Source organism: Temnothorax nylanderi, unplaced genomic scaffold, assembly GCF_030848795.1.
Source record: "Temnothorax nylanderi isolate EJ_2023f unplaced genomic scaffold, tnyl_v1.0 TNYL_tig0420_pilon, whole genome shotgun sequence".
Lineage (NCBI taxonomy): Eukaryota > Metazoa > Arthropoda > Insecta > Hymenoptera > Formicidae > Temnothorax > Temnothorax nylanderi.
Genome location: NW_027249482.1, coordinates 23,693 through 36,446, shown reverse-complemented (window position 1 = coordinate 36,446; position 12,754 = coordinate 23,693). Strand labels below are relative to the sequence as shown.

General features: G+C 35.2%; 1 protein-coding gene across 1 annotated transcript in view; it reads left to right on the top strand.

Moving 5' to 3' along the window:
• Positions 1 to 12,754, top strand: part of LOC139782515 (uncharacterized) — a 101,811-nt gene that overhangs the window by 79,640 nt on the left and 9,417 nt on the right. Inside the window, exon 4 of the mRNA XM_071721546.1 lies at positions 3,790 to 3,860. Coding sequence (XP_071577647.1) covers positions 3,790 to 3,860 — 71 coding nt within the window. The remainder of the gene's footprint in view (positions 1 to 3,789; positions 3,861 to 12,754) is intronic.

Genomic DNA, 12,754 nt, shown 5'->3' with positions numbered 1-12,754 from the left:
TTGATCGTGACAATATTGTCCACCCAAACAGCGTTATCACGAAAATAAAATCTTTCACAGCGGTACTTTGCGGAACGAGGGATCGATTTTCACAGTCAAGCAATTTTGCTCGGAGCTCTCCGGCGAGCTGAGTCTAAATGAAACAATAAATCTATCTCTCACCGATCGTTTTGCGCCAATTCTCTATCGTCGATCTATCGTCGAACACACACGGCATAACGTTATTACGATTTGCATTCGCGCGATTAAATATTCTCATGAAATTGAATTTTGAAATAATTCCTAGCGTTAAATCACAATTATGCTTCATGACTCTTAACCTTATTCATGACTGCTTAACTTTTAAAGGATGCATGACCCATATCTTTTAAATGGTTTCTACCCTTACATCTTGGAAACCCGAGCAGAAACATGATTTTTTCCGATTATAATATAAAAATTCTCTTTTGCTTTAATAACTTACCTTAATAATTATTTTCCTATTTATGGTTCAAAAATGAAACTTATGTAGTTTGCAGGCTTTGATTAAAAGGAGGAAAAAAAATACTAATATTTGCCTGAAATATGAACAGATAAAGGTGCTCTAAGTCTACTGTTAATTTTTTATCTTTTAGTACGCAGAACAGACTATCCTACAATTTACTGTCCATTCTGTATTTTAAAGCACAGACAAGCTATATTTCTAGATATTCACAGATAATCTATAATTCACGTTATATTTTAGAAAATAAAATTATATTTATAATTTTCTGTATCGTTTATTTTGATACACGTATGAATTAACAGTTCCTTTATTCGCAAAATAAAACTCTCTGTAAATAACTTGTAAATATTCTTAATTTTAATATATTTTATGTGTCATATTGTTCGGGATCGAACGCATTAAATCTATAAAACGAGTGAAATTGTTTCTAAATCATTCCGGGAAACGACTTTAATTTAAAAGCTAAATGTAACTCTATATAAAAGCTTATATATAAATTCTAAACTTATTCCAGAAATAAGCAGGTCGTTTCTTAGAACTTGCGAGAGACAGAAAAACTGTCTCGTTTTTGCTTGTGTCGACTCTCTCCTTTTGTCTCGGTGCCTAGTGCCCTAGTGCCCTAGTGCGCGAGGTAAACACCCGGGACAAAGCGAGAGATTCGGCGAAAACAGCTGATCGGTTGCCGACCTCGAGATCAGCCGAGTCGTTTAACATTTTTCAAATCAACTGCTTTCTTGGGATGTCGGCATCCGATTAGCTCCGCAGATTTTTCAGCCCATTGCCGGGGGTCCGGAGTTCGCGTTAATAAAGACCCTGACTTCCGCGCGCGGATTCGCACTCGATAACAATACACCGAATTAATAGCGAGCGATTTCGTATATTACGATTCCGTATTGGAGAGTGTACGCGATTCCGTGCTCGGTATATTCTGTCGATCGACTTCTAGCCCCTGCCTTCGAGTCTGTATTTCGCTGCTCGCGATAATCGAGCTTGTAGAGCTGCCTTTTCCGCGCGCATTCACCCGCGTCAATTCTTTAGTTCGCGAAAGCTGCATTTCGCGCGCGCCTTATTCGCCCGCGCCGCACTCCAGTTCCTTCACATTCGCGAAATAAAACTCTCTGTAAATAACTTGTAAATATTCTTAATTTTAATTATAGACTTTTTTCGTGTATAAAATTCTGTATAGACATTGAATATATTTCGAACTCTAATTCCTTCGCCTATTCGCGCACACATTTCTATATTTTTTATTCCTTCAACATTTTCCACATCACACGTCACATCACAAATTAGAAACATAATTTTTCTTTGATTCTGATATAAATTTTTGTCTAATGTAAATTAAAAGAAAAATTCTTAACTGTTCTAGCGTACTGCTTCTCGCAATAATAAATCTATCTTTGCACAATATAACATTTATCTAAAATCTTTTCTTTTCTCTTAAGCAAATGTTGTTAAATTAAAGCCCAAATTTATACGTGTATGTACGTTCTCTTTTGAAGCGGCGTAAAGTGCCGTAACAAATTCTGTTAGCCTCGAGCGTCCAATGGCCTCAAAGTGACCCTGCGCGTTTGGTACGAACGCCTTTTAGCAACGCAATGCCATCCTCGCAAATTGAAATTCCCATCGAATCGTTCAAGTAACGTGACGTACCGCATATCTTTCGGGAAAAAGGCACGGAAGCAGCGAGTCGTAGCGTTTCATCGGAAATCGACCGTCGTTGAATCCGACCGATTCCCCATATATCCCATATATCCGTTTGGACGGTACGCGAACGTAATATAATAGACGAGGTTGAAGGCTGAGAACTTTTATATCGCAATGAATCGTTATCAAGATGCCTAAGTGCCTCTCGTTCGTTCAGAGAATATCGCGCAATAATTTCTGAAAAATTGCTCCGCTATATCCGCCAGCGTCAAGGTTCCGGTTCATAAATCGTCGATAGGATATGTCACTGCGCTATGAATACAACTGTCTGAGTACTCAGCAATCTTTTCAGAATATTGCTTACGGAATTTTACGACGATCCTTTCGAAAAATTTGTCTGAGTAGTAGTGTGGAGTCGCGGAAAGAGAAAAAGCCTTCACTAGTCAGATAAGAAATAATTTTCTCACGATTAATTGATTGCAGATTTAATCATGTGCTACATAGCATAAGAATAGTTAAATGACATTGTATACATTGCATAATAATTATGATTAATTTAATTATTAGGTGGCAGGAGTTTTTTTTATTAATGTTTAAATATTAAGTATATAACACGTACGCTTTTAACATTATCACTTATATTATTTGTCCGAAACAGGAAATCATTAACAATGTAAATTTGTGGCCGAGCTTATGTGGTATTTTGATCCACATGACCACCGAATGTTGTACGGAAGTATTAGTTCTCTGCGATCGACCGCTATCCCGTTATTAAATTTTTCGCGGACATACATGTTGCAACAACCGCAATGCTTTTGCCACCACTCTGTGTTCACTGCCAATAATAATTTTTTACATTGAAGCAACGAGCGTCAATGCGGAAAAACTCGTTAGCCCTTCGACGGTTATTGCGTCAGCGTTATTTACAGTCAACGTTGTGGCTTCGGTAAACCGTGTTCGGACAAGCTTTTCTATCACAAATTATTTTATCTGAAAAAATCATGTCAGTGTTTAATAATTGTAATAACTGACATATGTAAAATGTATAAAATATATACATATAATATCTATAGCAATTATATAAATATAAAATTATGTACGCATACATATCCAATGTATAAAATTGTGTGTATTGAGAAAATGACAAGCACATATAATTTATATTAATTATTTGCTATATTATTATCTGACAATATATAAAATACTATTTATCTATTATATCACAAAACGGGATTTCTAATTCTTGGATTTCTAAACATTGAAGTACAACTGTCAGGTGCATTGTGGTGTACAATGTAGCATAACGCAAGGTAGTAACAAGAAAGTTTTATGTACGTAAACATTGAACTGAGTTAAACGTAATGCCGTCGTAAGATAATGTTAGAACGGCTTGGCAAGCCCCGAAGAAAACGCACGAAGGGCTACGGCGGCAAGGAGAGGACGTCGGGAATTTGAAAGCGTGTGCTCTCATCCCGCGACCGTGTTAGGAAATTGCTCTCCTCTATGCTACGTTGCATCCAGCGTAAATTAGAATACTGCGGTGACGCAGCCCGCGAGTGTGCGAGTACGCGCGGATATTACCGGCATTAGTGTGCCGCACGGCTCTCGCAACCAGTTAGATCCAATTTAATGTTCTGCTCGCTCTCCTTGGGTTTCAGATCTGGACACGATGCTGTACGGATACACGAACAGCATATACGTGCTTGACCACACGCCTGAATCCTTGCCGGTGAGTACAATTCGGCCGTGTAACAGGCCACTTCGGTACAGCTGTATTGCGAACCTCTCGTAATCCGGGATCGCTTCATTCTATGAATCATATCGTGATCATAATTGTTATAGTTATTTGTATTTATCTCGTATTATTGCTGATCGTATGTTTTTAAATATCTACAAATATTGATAAGATAATAGCAGCGACCGAAATAAGTAATAAATTGTACTTTACTGTTTAATAGTTGGAATATAATTTACACAAATAGTGTCAAGTATTACAATATGTTGTATCTGGACTAGATAGCTTTCTTACTTCATTATAAAGCAATGGTGTGTGGTTGCGGCTTAACTTATATGTATTTGAAGAGAATTAATTCGACAAACAAGCCGTCACCAAAGCGTGCAGTACAATGCGTAATCAGGCCGTTAACCGCAAACGTTGCTGCAGAATGCATCATTTAGTATAACTATTATCGTCGTATAATCACGCGTAGAGTTCTGTAGTCGAAGTGGCTGAACAAGCTAATAACAAAACGGTGATAAATGGTAAACATACAAATAATTCGAAAGGCGCTATAAAATATTTCTTATCTAATTGTAAAATCGTTTCATATAACATCGCGATGAAAGCTGATTACGATACTGGATACGATAATTTGGAAAACGCGTAATTCGGGAAAGTTCAATTCTGTGCGCACAAAATAAGCAATTATTCGATACCATTATTTAACGCTCTAATGGATATGCGATTCCCGATTAGACCCATCAATTATTGCTATAATTGCGTAGCCAAACTCCGGCGTCGCTCGATGCATAATAACACATAGATCCCAATGACGATAACCGATTAATTGAATATTCCTAACGTAATTAATCGAACAATCGTATAACTGTAATTTGCGGGGAGTCACGTTAGACTTGGCGATACAATAGCAATAGTACTTAATTGCTGTTCATTAAACTAAATTTTAATTAAATTCGATGAAAAAAGATACGCCGACTTCGGTACCAATTAAATTGAAATAACGTGCGAGAGTTTTGAATTTCAAACTTGTTAATGGACGTGATAAACAACTGCGAATTTTATCCACATCCCTCAAGCCATTTGTTAATAAATGCTTGTTTTTATTAAATAATGTTTCGAAACAGAGTTTGCGTATACAAATACACGCAGATCCGTGTAGATCCATCAGATAGGTTTGCATGGCGCGCTCGCGTAGTTGTTCGTAGATAATGTTAATCGCCATAATGCATATGGAGTAGGAACTGTTATATGGTAAATAAATGCATAATTAACTGCTATATATTATTGTTAAATTATAGTATTTACTGTCGGACATGAAAGCTTTTGCGATTATTTGTGTAACAAATAAATCAATATTAATTATGAGTAAGATATCGCTTTATCAGATATTATTCTACAAATAAAATCGTCTATCCGTAATGTGAGTTACATATATTTCGTTATGATAACTTGTACAAGATTCTTGCCAAATAAAAGAGATATATTATAAAACAAAAAGAATTATTAGTAATATTTTCTAAAATTTTTTATTTTTTTCACAGTCACGCAATCCCGACATTTGTCAAAATCAGTGTTAAATCACCACGAAATTATCTTATTACAATCCTTTAAACCGTTTAATCACGCAGATAAAGATATTATTGCATCGTTAAAATATTTATGCGACATTTCGTAGCGCGTTGTACATCGTCGTAATAATCATAGCATGAACAATGTCTGTCGCAATCGCATTCACGAACGTATCAATTAATACAAAGTCGATCGCGACGCAATGGTATATCGATACATGTTATTATTCGGATAATCTATCGGCGATAACATGATTTAACGAACACGATTACAATATTTGGGCATGCCCCGCAGATGTTGCAAAGTACGGGCGAAACGTGCCTCATGGTATGGTAATTAATGCGGGAAGCATTCTGTTCTCTCTCTCAATGAAAGTGCATTTGTTTGGACTCACGCACTAGCTTTAGTAATTTCGTTTAGTAATTTGCATTAGTGTGAAATCGGCGGCGCTACGCGAATATATAACGCTCTCAAACGATTTCCTGCAATTATTTGGACATCACGTATGCGACAGCATATACTAGTGATAGATAGGAAAAAAAAGGAAGAGGCGGGAACATGTCGGAATGTACGGTGCGTGATACTCATCGAAGCGATCCGCTTATCGAAGCGTGGAAAAATGTATTAATTAAACGAATGTCATCCGTGTCAATTAAAGCCCTTTATACGCACCGTCGCGCACGTTGTTTTTACGCGCTCTGCAAAAATATGTCAAAATAGATTTATCTCTGCTCAGTCGTTGTCATGAATATATATATATGTGTACCAAATTATGTTTTATACGTCAAATGCTTCATATTTACGATTATATTGCAGACTTTATTTTTTCAGTTTGAACATGATATGTGTTAGCCATTTTATATAACGTTAAGAACTACTGCTACAAAGATACATATTCCGATCTATTATTATTATAATCGCAAAAAGATTTTGTCCTGGAACATAAATTATTGTTAACAATTCAGCAGAACATGATAATATCTTTCGCCGGATAATACCTCTCATTCGTACGTGACAATTATCGCTTCCGTGGTCCATGGAACACAAAGAAGCGGAATCACCATCGCCGCGAGCGAAATGCGTGCTTGGACCAAGGGGGGGGGGCTTAATAAAAATCCTAGTTTCAATAAAAGTAGATTTGCCATGGGCGTGCCTTTATTAACCTGACCGCATAAGCGCCACGATCCTCGCGGTATTAATCCTCGACTAAACATCCCTGGGCGAACAATGTTCTCCTATTACCCCGCTCATCGGTACGATGAAACCGACATAATTATCCTGTTTCGCAAATCGTCCTACGTGTCCTCGTGTGCGCGCTTGTAACCTCCCCTCCGTCCGTTTTCGTCCCTTTATCGAAAGTTTCCTATAGAGCTCTTCTGTCGGTATTAATTAACTTAATTAGATGGGTTCTCTTCATTAGCAGCCGCCTCGCGATGGTTCCTGTTGACAGAGGTTTACAAGGGGGATTAACAACATGGGCGAGCACTACCCTCCCGGACGAGCAAATACAGCTGGATATTATCGCTGATTCCCTGGTAGAGTGATAAACGATCATTTCAAAGGAAAGATCGGGAGCTGAACATGTTCATACGACTATACATATTTGCTGTTTAATGACGCCAGGTTGCACTGGAAATATTTAATACTCGCACAGAAGGGAATTAAATCGCAAAATAATGGGGCATTAAACGCGTTTCATAAATCCATAAATTCTACGAGCGCTAACGGTAGCTTTATGCGATGTATAACGTTGATATAACGATACCGATTCGATATTTGGAAAATTGATGCGCATTAATGGGAACGGGAGAGGAAACGTTATTGTAAAGCTATTTTTGTTATGCGAGCTTGCTGCTATCGCTTCCATTATCGCAATCTTCGGATTTTCAATTTAATATGTAACACTAATTAATATACGGAAACAGAGGAAATTTTTATTCTCTGCTAAATTGCTTTGTAAATTTAAATGTTTTCTTTTCGTTAAAGCAAATGTATTTGCTGAATGATAAACGCAACAATTATAATACGACTTAACACTCAATTGCTATATTATAAAATTAATTCTGGCTGATTAACCCACAAGATCGATTTTGCTCTACTTTCTGTCCTTTCTGGCTTTCTTCGTTTGGCTAAAATTAATACAATTCTTGATTCATGAGTTGATAAGTACAAGCAATTGGAACGATTTGTGAGCAATTAAGTTACTCGGCTTATATATAAATCGAATCGATCGCTTTTATAATCTATTTACTGCTTATATCTTTGATTTACCCGATTTTCCACTGACTAACCGGTAAACTATGTTTACGCCCAATCAATACTTGGAGCTAATTATCCAAAGCATACCGAAATTCAATTTCCGGATGGTCAAATTGTCAATTTTAGTGTATGGAGAGTTTAATGAATTTTCTTTTAACATTATAAAAATATATTTTGCAATTCAATAATTTGCATTATCAATAAAAATCGATGAGTAATGTAAAAAAAATTTAATAAAAGAATAGAGGCAAGAGAAATTAAAAGCATTTTAAAGAAGACGTATACTTTTTTCGCTGTGCAATATCTATTTATAAAATTATATAATTATTTTAATATAATTTACGGATTCTTATAATTTACGTCTAAATGAAATATTTCTCCATTTAATCTTGTGATAATTGGAGCAGAGCAAATTAAAAACACCTAAAAGAGATGTTTTTTTTTGCTGTGCAATATGTTATCTATTTTTGAGAGAGGGAAACTATATATAATAATCTCAATAATAATCGGAAAATTCGTCCAAATGGGATATTTTTCCGCTCGATCTTGCGAGAAGAAATATAATGGATAATATATCTTGTGGGAGGTATATCTTACAGTACATTTTTCAACATCAAGTAAAAATTATTTCTTTCCCCACTACATAAACTCCCTCCGCAAAATCCGGTTGCTCGCGGCAAAAAGTCTTCGTCAGTCGTTCTATCCAAGTCCGCCCTTTCGACCGGGTTATCTATCAGTGTTGAAGGATTCGAGAAAAGTTCGCAGCGCAGCTGAAAATACCAAGACCGACGGAGGATATGCGTCCCGAGGGATCGGCCTGGGATACTGTCTTCCCCTGTACACTCGGTACATCGAATCAGCTTGGCGCTTGTTATCACCCACCATTTGATCTCTTTGCCATTTTCCATCGACCTCTTTTGTTCGTCGTCGACTGCTCTGAAGATGACGTTCCCTTCAGGCGTCGCCCTCGAAGGTGATAAAATAAAGATCGCGTCTTTACTGCTCGGAAAAGAGAAATGGCTGTGGCCGGAAAGAAAGTTTTTGTTTTCCCGGGATATAATCGCTCGATACCGGGGACTCATGCAGAATTGATCGGTTGCGGTAAAGAGTTAATGGCATTGCTTTCATCCCTATTTCGTACTAGAACGTTAGAGATAGGAATTTTAATTGTTCGTGAAGGATAATTGTTAATTTTGTAGCTTTAAATCTGAACACAAGTTTGCAAGAACATTTTGTCCCTTTTCTTTAATCGGAAAATTTTCGCAAATACGTTAAATATTATCATGTAAATTAATGGTGTTTTTATAAAAACTTTGATTATAAATTTATAATAAACAAATGGATAGTAATATTTTACATATATGTTATACCCTTATTATTATAAAAATTATTCTATATTATTGCACAATTAATAAAATATATGCATGCTTGTCAAATAAATGATGTGTCTCTCTACTTTATTGTATTGAGGTATTAACATTCCAAACAAATACTTTAAATTAATTTATGATCTCTTCCGGACGCGGTAAATAATGCTAAAAGATAATTGCATACTTCTATTAAAGTTTCTCGTGACAGTAATGTATCGACGATCTCGTTAAAGTTGCAGCGCTAATACCATGTCTATAAAACAAGAAGACAAAGATACATTTCCTACTGACAAAGAAGTGACTCTCTTGATTGACATAAACTTCCCAGCATATTCGATCTGGATTATTATAATATTATAAGTCAAAGTAGTAATAAATTATTATTTTGTCCAAGAATGGGTATATTTATTGTTGCGGGGTGTAACGTAAATTGTCATTTGAATTCTGTGAGGACCCTATGGGCCATTTTTTTGCTTATACAGAGCATCCCCTGAGACGGATGTTTATGTCTCGTGGGTATCTAAAGAGTTCAAGAACACGATGGTACGATTTCGCATCGGGAAAACGCGACTCGGCAGGCAATGCCAGCAGACATTTCCATTACAAAGACGGCTGGTTTTGGATGGATAAAGCCGCGAGGATGCTACTCGAATATGTATGTGAGACACTCGTGAAAGGGGCTGCCTGACCTCGAACTCGAAATATATTCGTCAAGCCGCCTAATTCAATGATTCCTGACAGTTCCGGAAGCCCTTCCCGTCCGTCTTTCCCCGAATTCGAAAGATTGCAAACATTGAAATATATCGCAGTTATTTTCAATGTTACAGTATTCAAAACGCACTATATGAAGTATGATCCCCAGACAATATTAATCATTTATGCTCTGGAGATTTACGCGACAAGCGGCTTATCGTTGATTTAAGAGTACAATATAACATTAATTTCTGTATATAACAGATCGCGGAATTAATTTCAGCAGCACTTTTTTATTTTATATTATATTTTATAAATTTCGCACACTGTTTTGTCAAATTTGCTATGTAAAATTAATGGCTTTATCCATCGCCCGTGCGTTTGTAAAAGAGATCTCAATGCATATGAGAGCAGATATGAATAAATGAATCTAAGCCTTAAGGCATACACAACTCATGGCCGCATAATATTGGCATTGAAGGGACATTGCAGGGATTACATTTGTTTATTTTGTGATTAAAATAAAATTTCTGTGTCCGTTGGTCAAAAAAATTTTATTTTATCTAATGATCATTGTTGTTGATATTTTAATAGTCCCTTCTTATTTATTTTTTGCTATATCTTCTGTGGAAGATGTGATTGTTAACTTATTCAACGCTCTCTTTTTCATGCGTTTTAGTTTTCTTTGTTTCAAATTTAAATGCAATCTCCTATTTTTAAATTCATTTTTTTTATTTGTCTTCGTAACCTAACCTAACAGCGTTCCAGACTTGTACTGGCCATCGATTTATAACTAAAGAGAAAATAGTTCAGAGAAAGATATAACAAGAGACTGAGAAAATAAAAGACAAAATGTGGGAAAGAAAAAAATTGAAACAAAAGAAAGAAATATAGATAGAAAACAAATTAGAAATGGAAAAATTTAAATAATATAAATTAGATAATAAATAATTAAATAGCATAGTATTATTGTAAATTATGATTATTAGTATGATAATACAGGGTACTTAAAAAAAAGTTTATACTTATATAGAAGAAACTTTTTTGGAAAAACAGAACAAAATAACATAAAATATGATAGTAATGTATTTTGTCTTCTAAGACTCTCTACTTGTTCATCGTTGTCAACATATTTTTGGAATTTTCTCCAGGTGGTCCCTAGAGCCTTGAAGCACTTCACCATATAGCCCCAAGTTACTTTCATATAAGTGTTAACATTTTTTTTAAGCACTTTGTATAATTGAGTTTGATAAAGATAATTTCTTTGATGAACATTTCTATAATTAAGACAAATAGAAGAAACTGTAGGAACTTTATTTTTCTTATAAAGGGAAAGAAACTTTGCTAGACGGATGTAATTAAGTCATGAAAGTTATTGGTACTTGAAACTTTTCATAATCTTGGAAATTAAAGGTTATACAACCTTCGAAATTACAAAACCAGCAAGGATATATTTTCAAGAAATATTTAACCAAAAACTATTGATTTGATTTTGTACTAAATTTGTGCAATATTTTATTTATGATATACATATGTCACATATATGTCACTAACTCCTTTACAGCGAATGCTTTTGTTAAATTTTACAAAGTCGATTTTCCTCTAATATCCGATCCGAGTGTTCTAGTTCGATATAATTATAATTTAATTAATTGTGTTTTATTCCATACATATAAAATCTCGTGTGATAAAAATTTATCAAATGTCATTTTTCGAAATTGATTTCGTATATATTATAAAAATATGTCGTCGCAATTGCTGTTGAAGTTTTAAATAACCCTTGTTTGACGAAATCCGAGTTTGGTAATCAAGAGAACAATGATAAAACCTTGAAGAACGAACAATTTCCGGACATTTACGAATTATATACCAATGTAGGCATTGTCTATTCTCTATTCAATAATTTATCCACGCTATACGAAATTTTTAAAATAATTAGTCTAAAATTAATGAAAATTGAACAAACATTTATTATTGATATTTGTAATTTTAAGAAAGGAGTTAACCTATACTATATAGCTTGTCTTTTACATATCAAAATGCATAATAGAAAATTCCAATGGTTCTCGTACAGCGTGGATCAAATTTATGTCGAATATAACTCAATCTCACAATTAGTCGCATGAAGGAATTAAGACTCGTATTTATAGTCTGTTGAAAAATTCAGCTTAAGTCAGTCTTACAAGTTACAAGGGAACCTATCAAACTCGAAAATTCTGATTTTAATGAAACTTTCCACATAATTAGAGGGGGGGGGGGGGGTAAAAAGATGAATTTAGAAATTTTTCGTTGTTACCCAAAAACGGTTCTACGGGGTAAAACCACCCCACTATGTAGAGCAGCTTTTTACTTTTCTCGATATACCTCGAAAAATATTTGATATCAAAAAATGTTTCTTATAAAAGTTTTATAATATAATTTATAATGTTTCTAAAAACTTAGATCTCGTTAATTTCTTGTTGTCCTCTTTGTTTAAATTATATAAAATATAATTATTAATAACGCTTTGATATAACATAGCATAAAAAAAATCTCATCGGCCAACGAGTACACATTCGTGCAGTATTCGGCGGCAGTGTGGTCTAGTGGTAGAGCGCCAGACTCGTAATCTGAGGAACCAGGTTCGAGTCCACTAGAGCCATGGAATGTTTTTCCGAAAGCTGCGCCCTCCGTGCAAGATAGGCCTCTTGTGCGGAGCAAACTGGGCTCCGTCTTTCGGAAAGAGACGTTAAGCCGTTGGTCCAAAGGGTTAAAGTGAGAGCATTTTCGGTCAAATTTATCAATGCCTCCTTTAGTCAAATTATTCATTCGGTTCATTCGGTTCGATATTGAAAAATAATAATTCTTTAGTGTTATCTTCTTTTGAAGAACTTTCATTATCAATACTACGTTCAAGGTTCTGTTCGCCGCGGGGCGTTTCCATTGTCGACTAAAAATGATTGAAGATACTAGTTTATATTACAAATACAGAATATTATTGAAAAGTAGAAA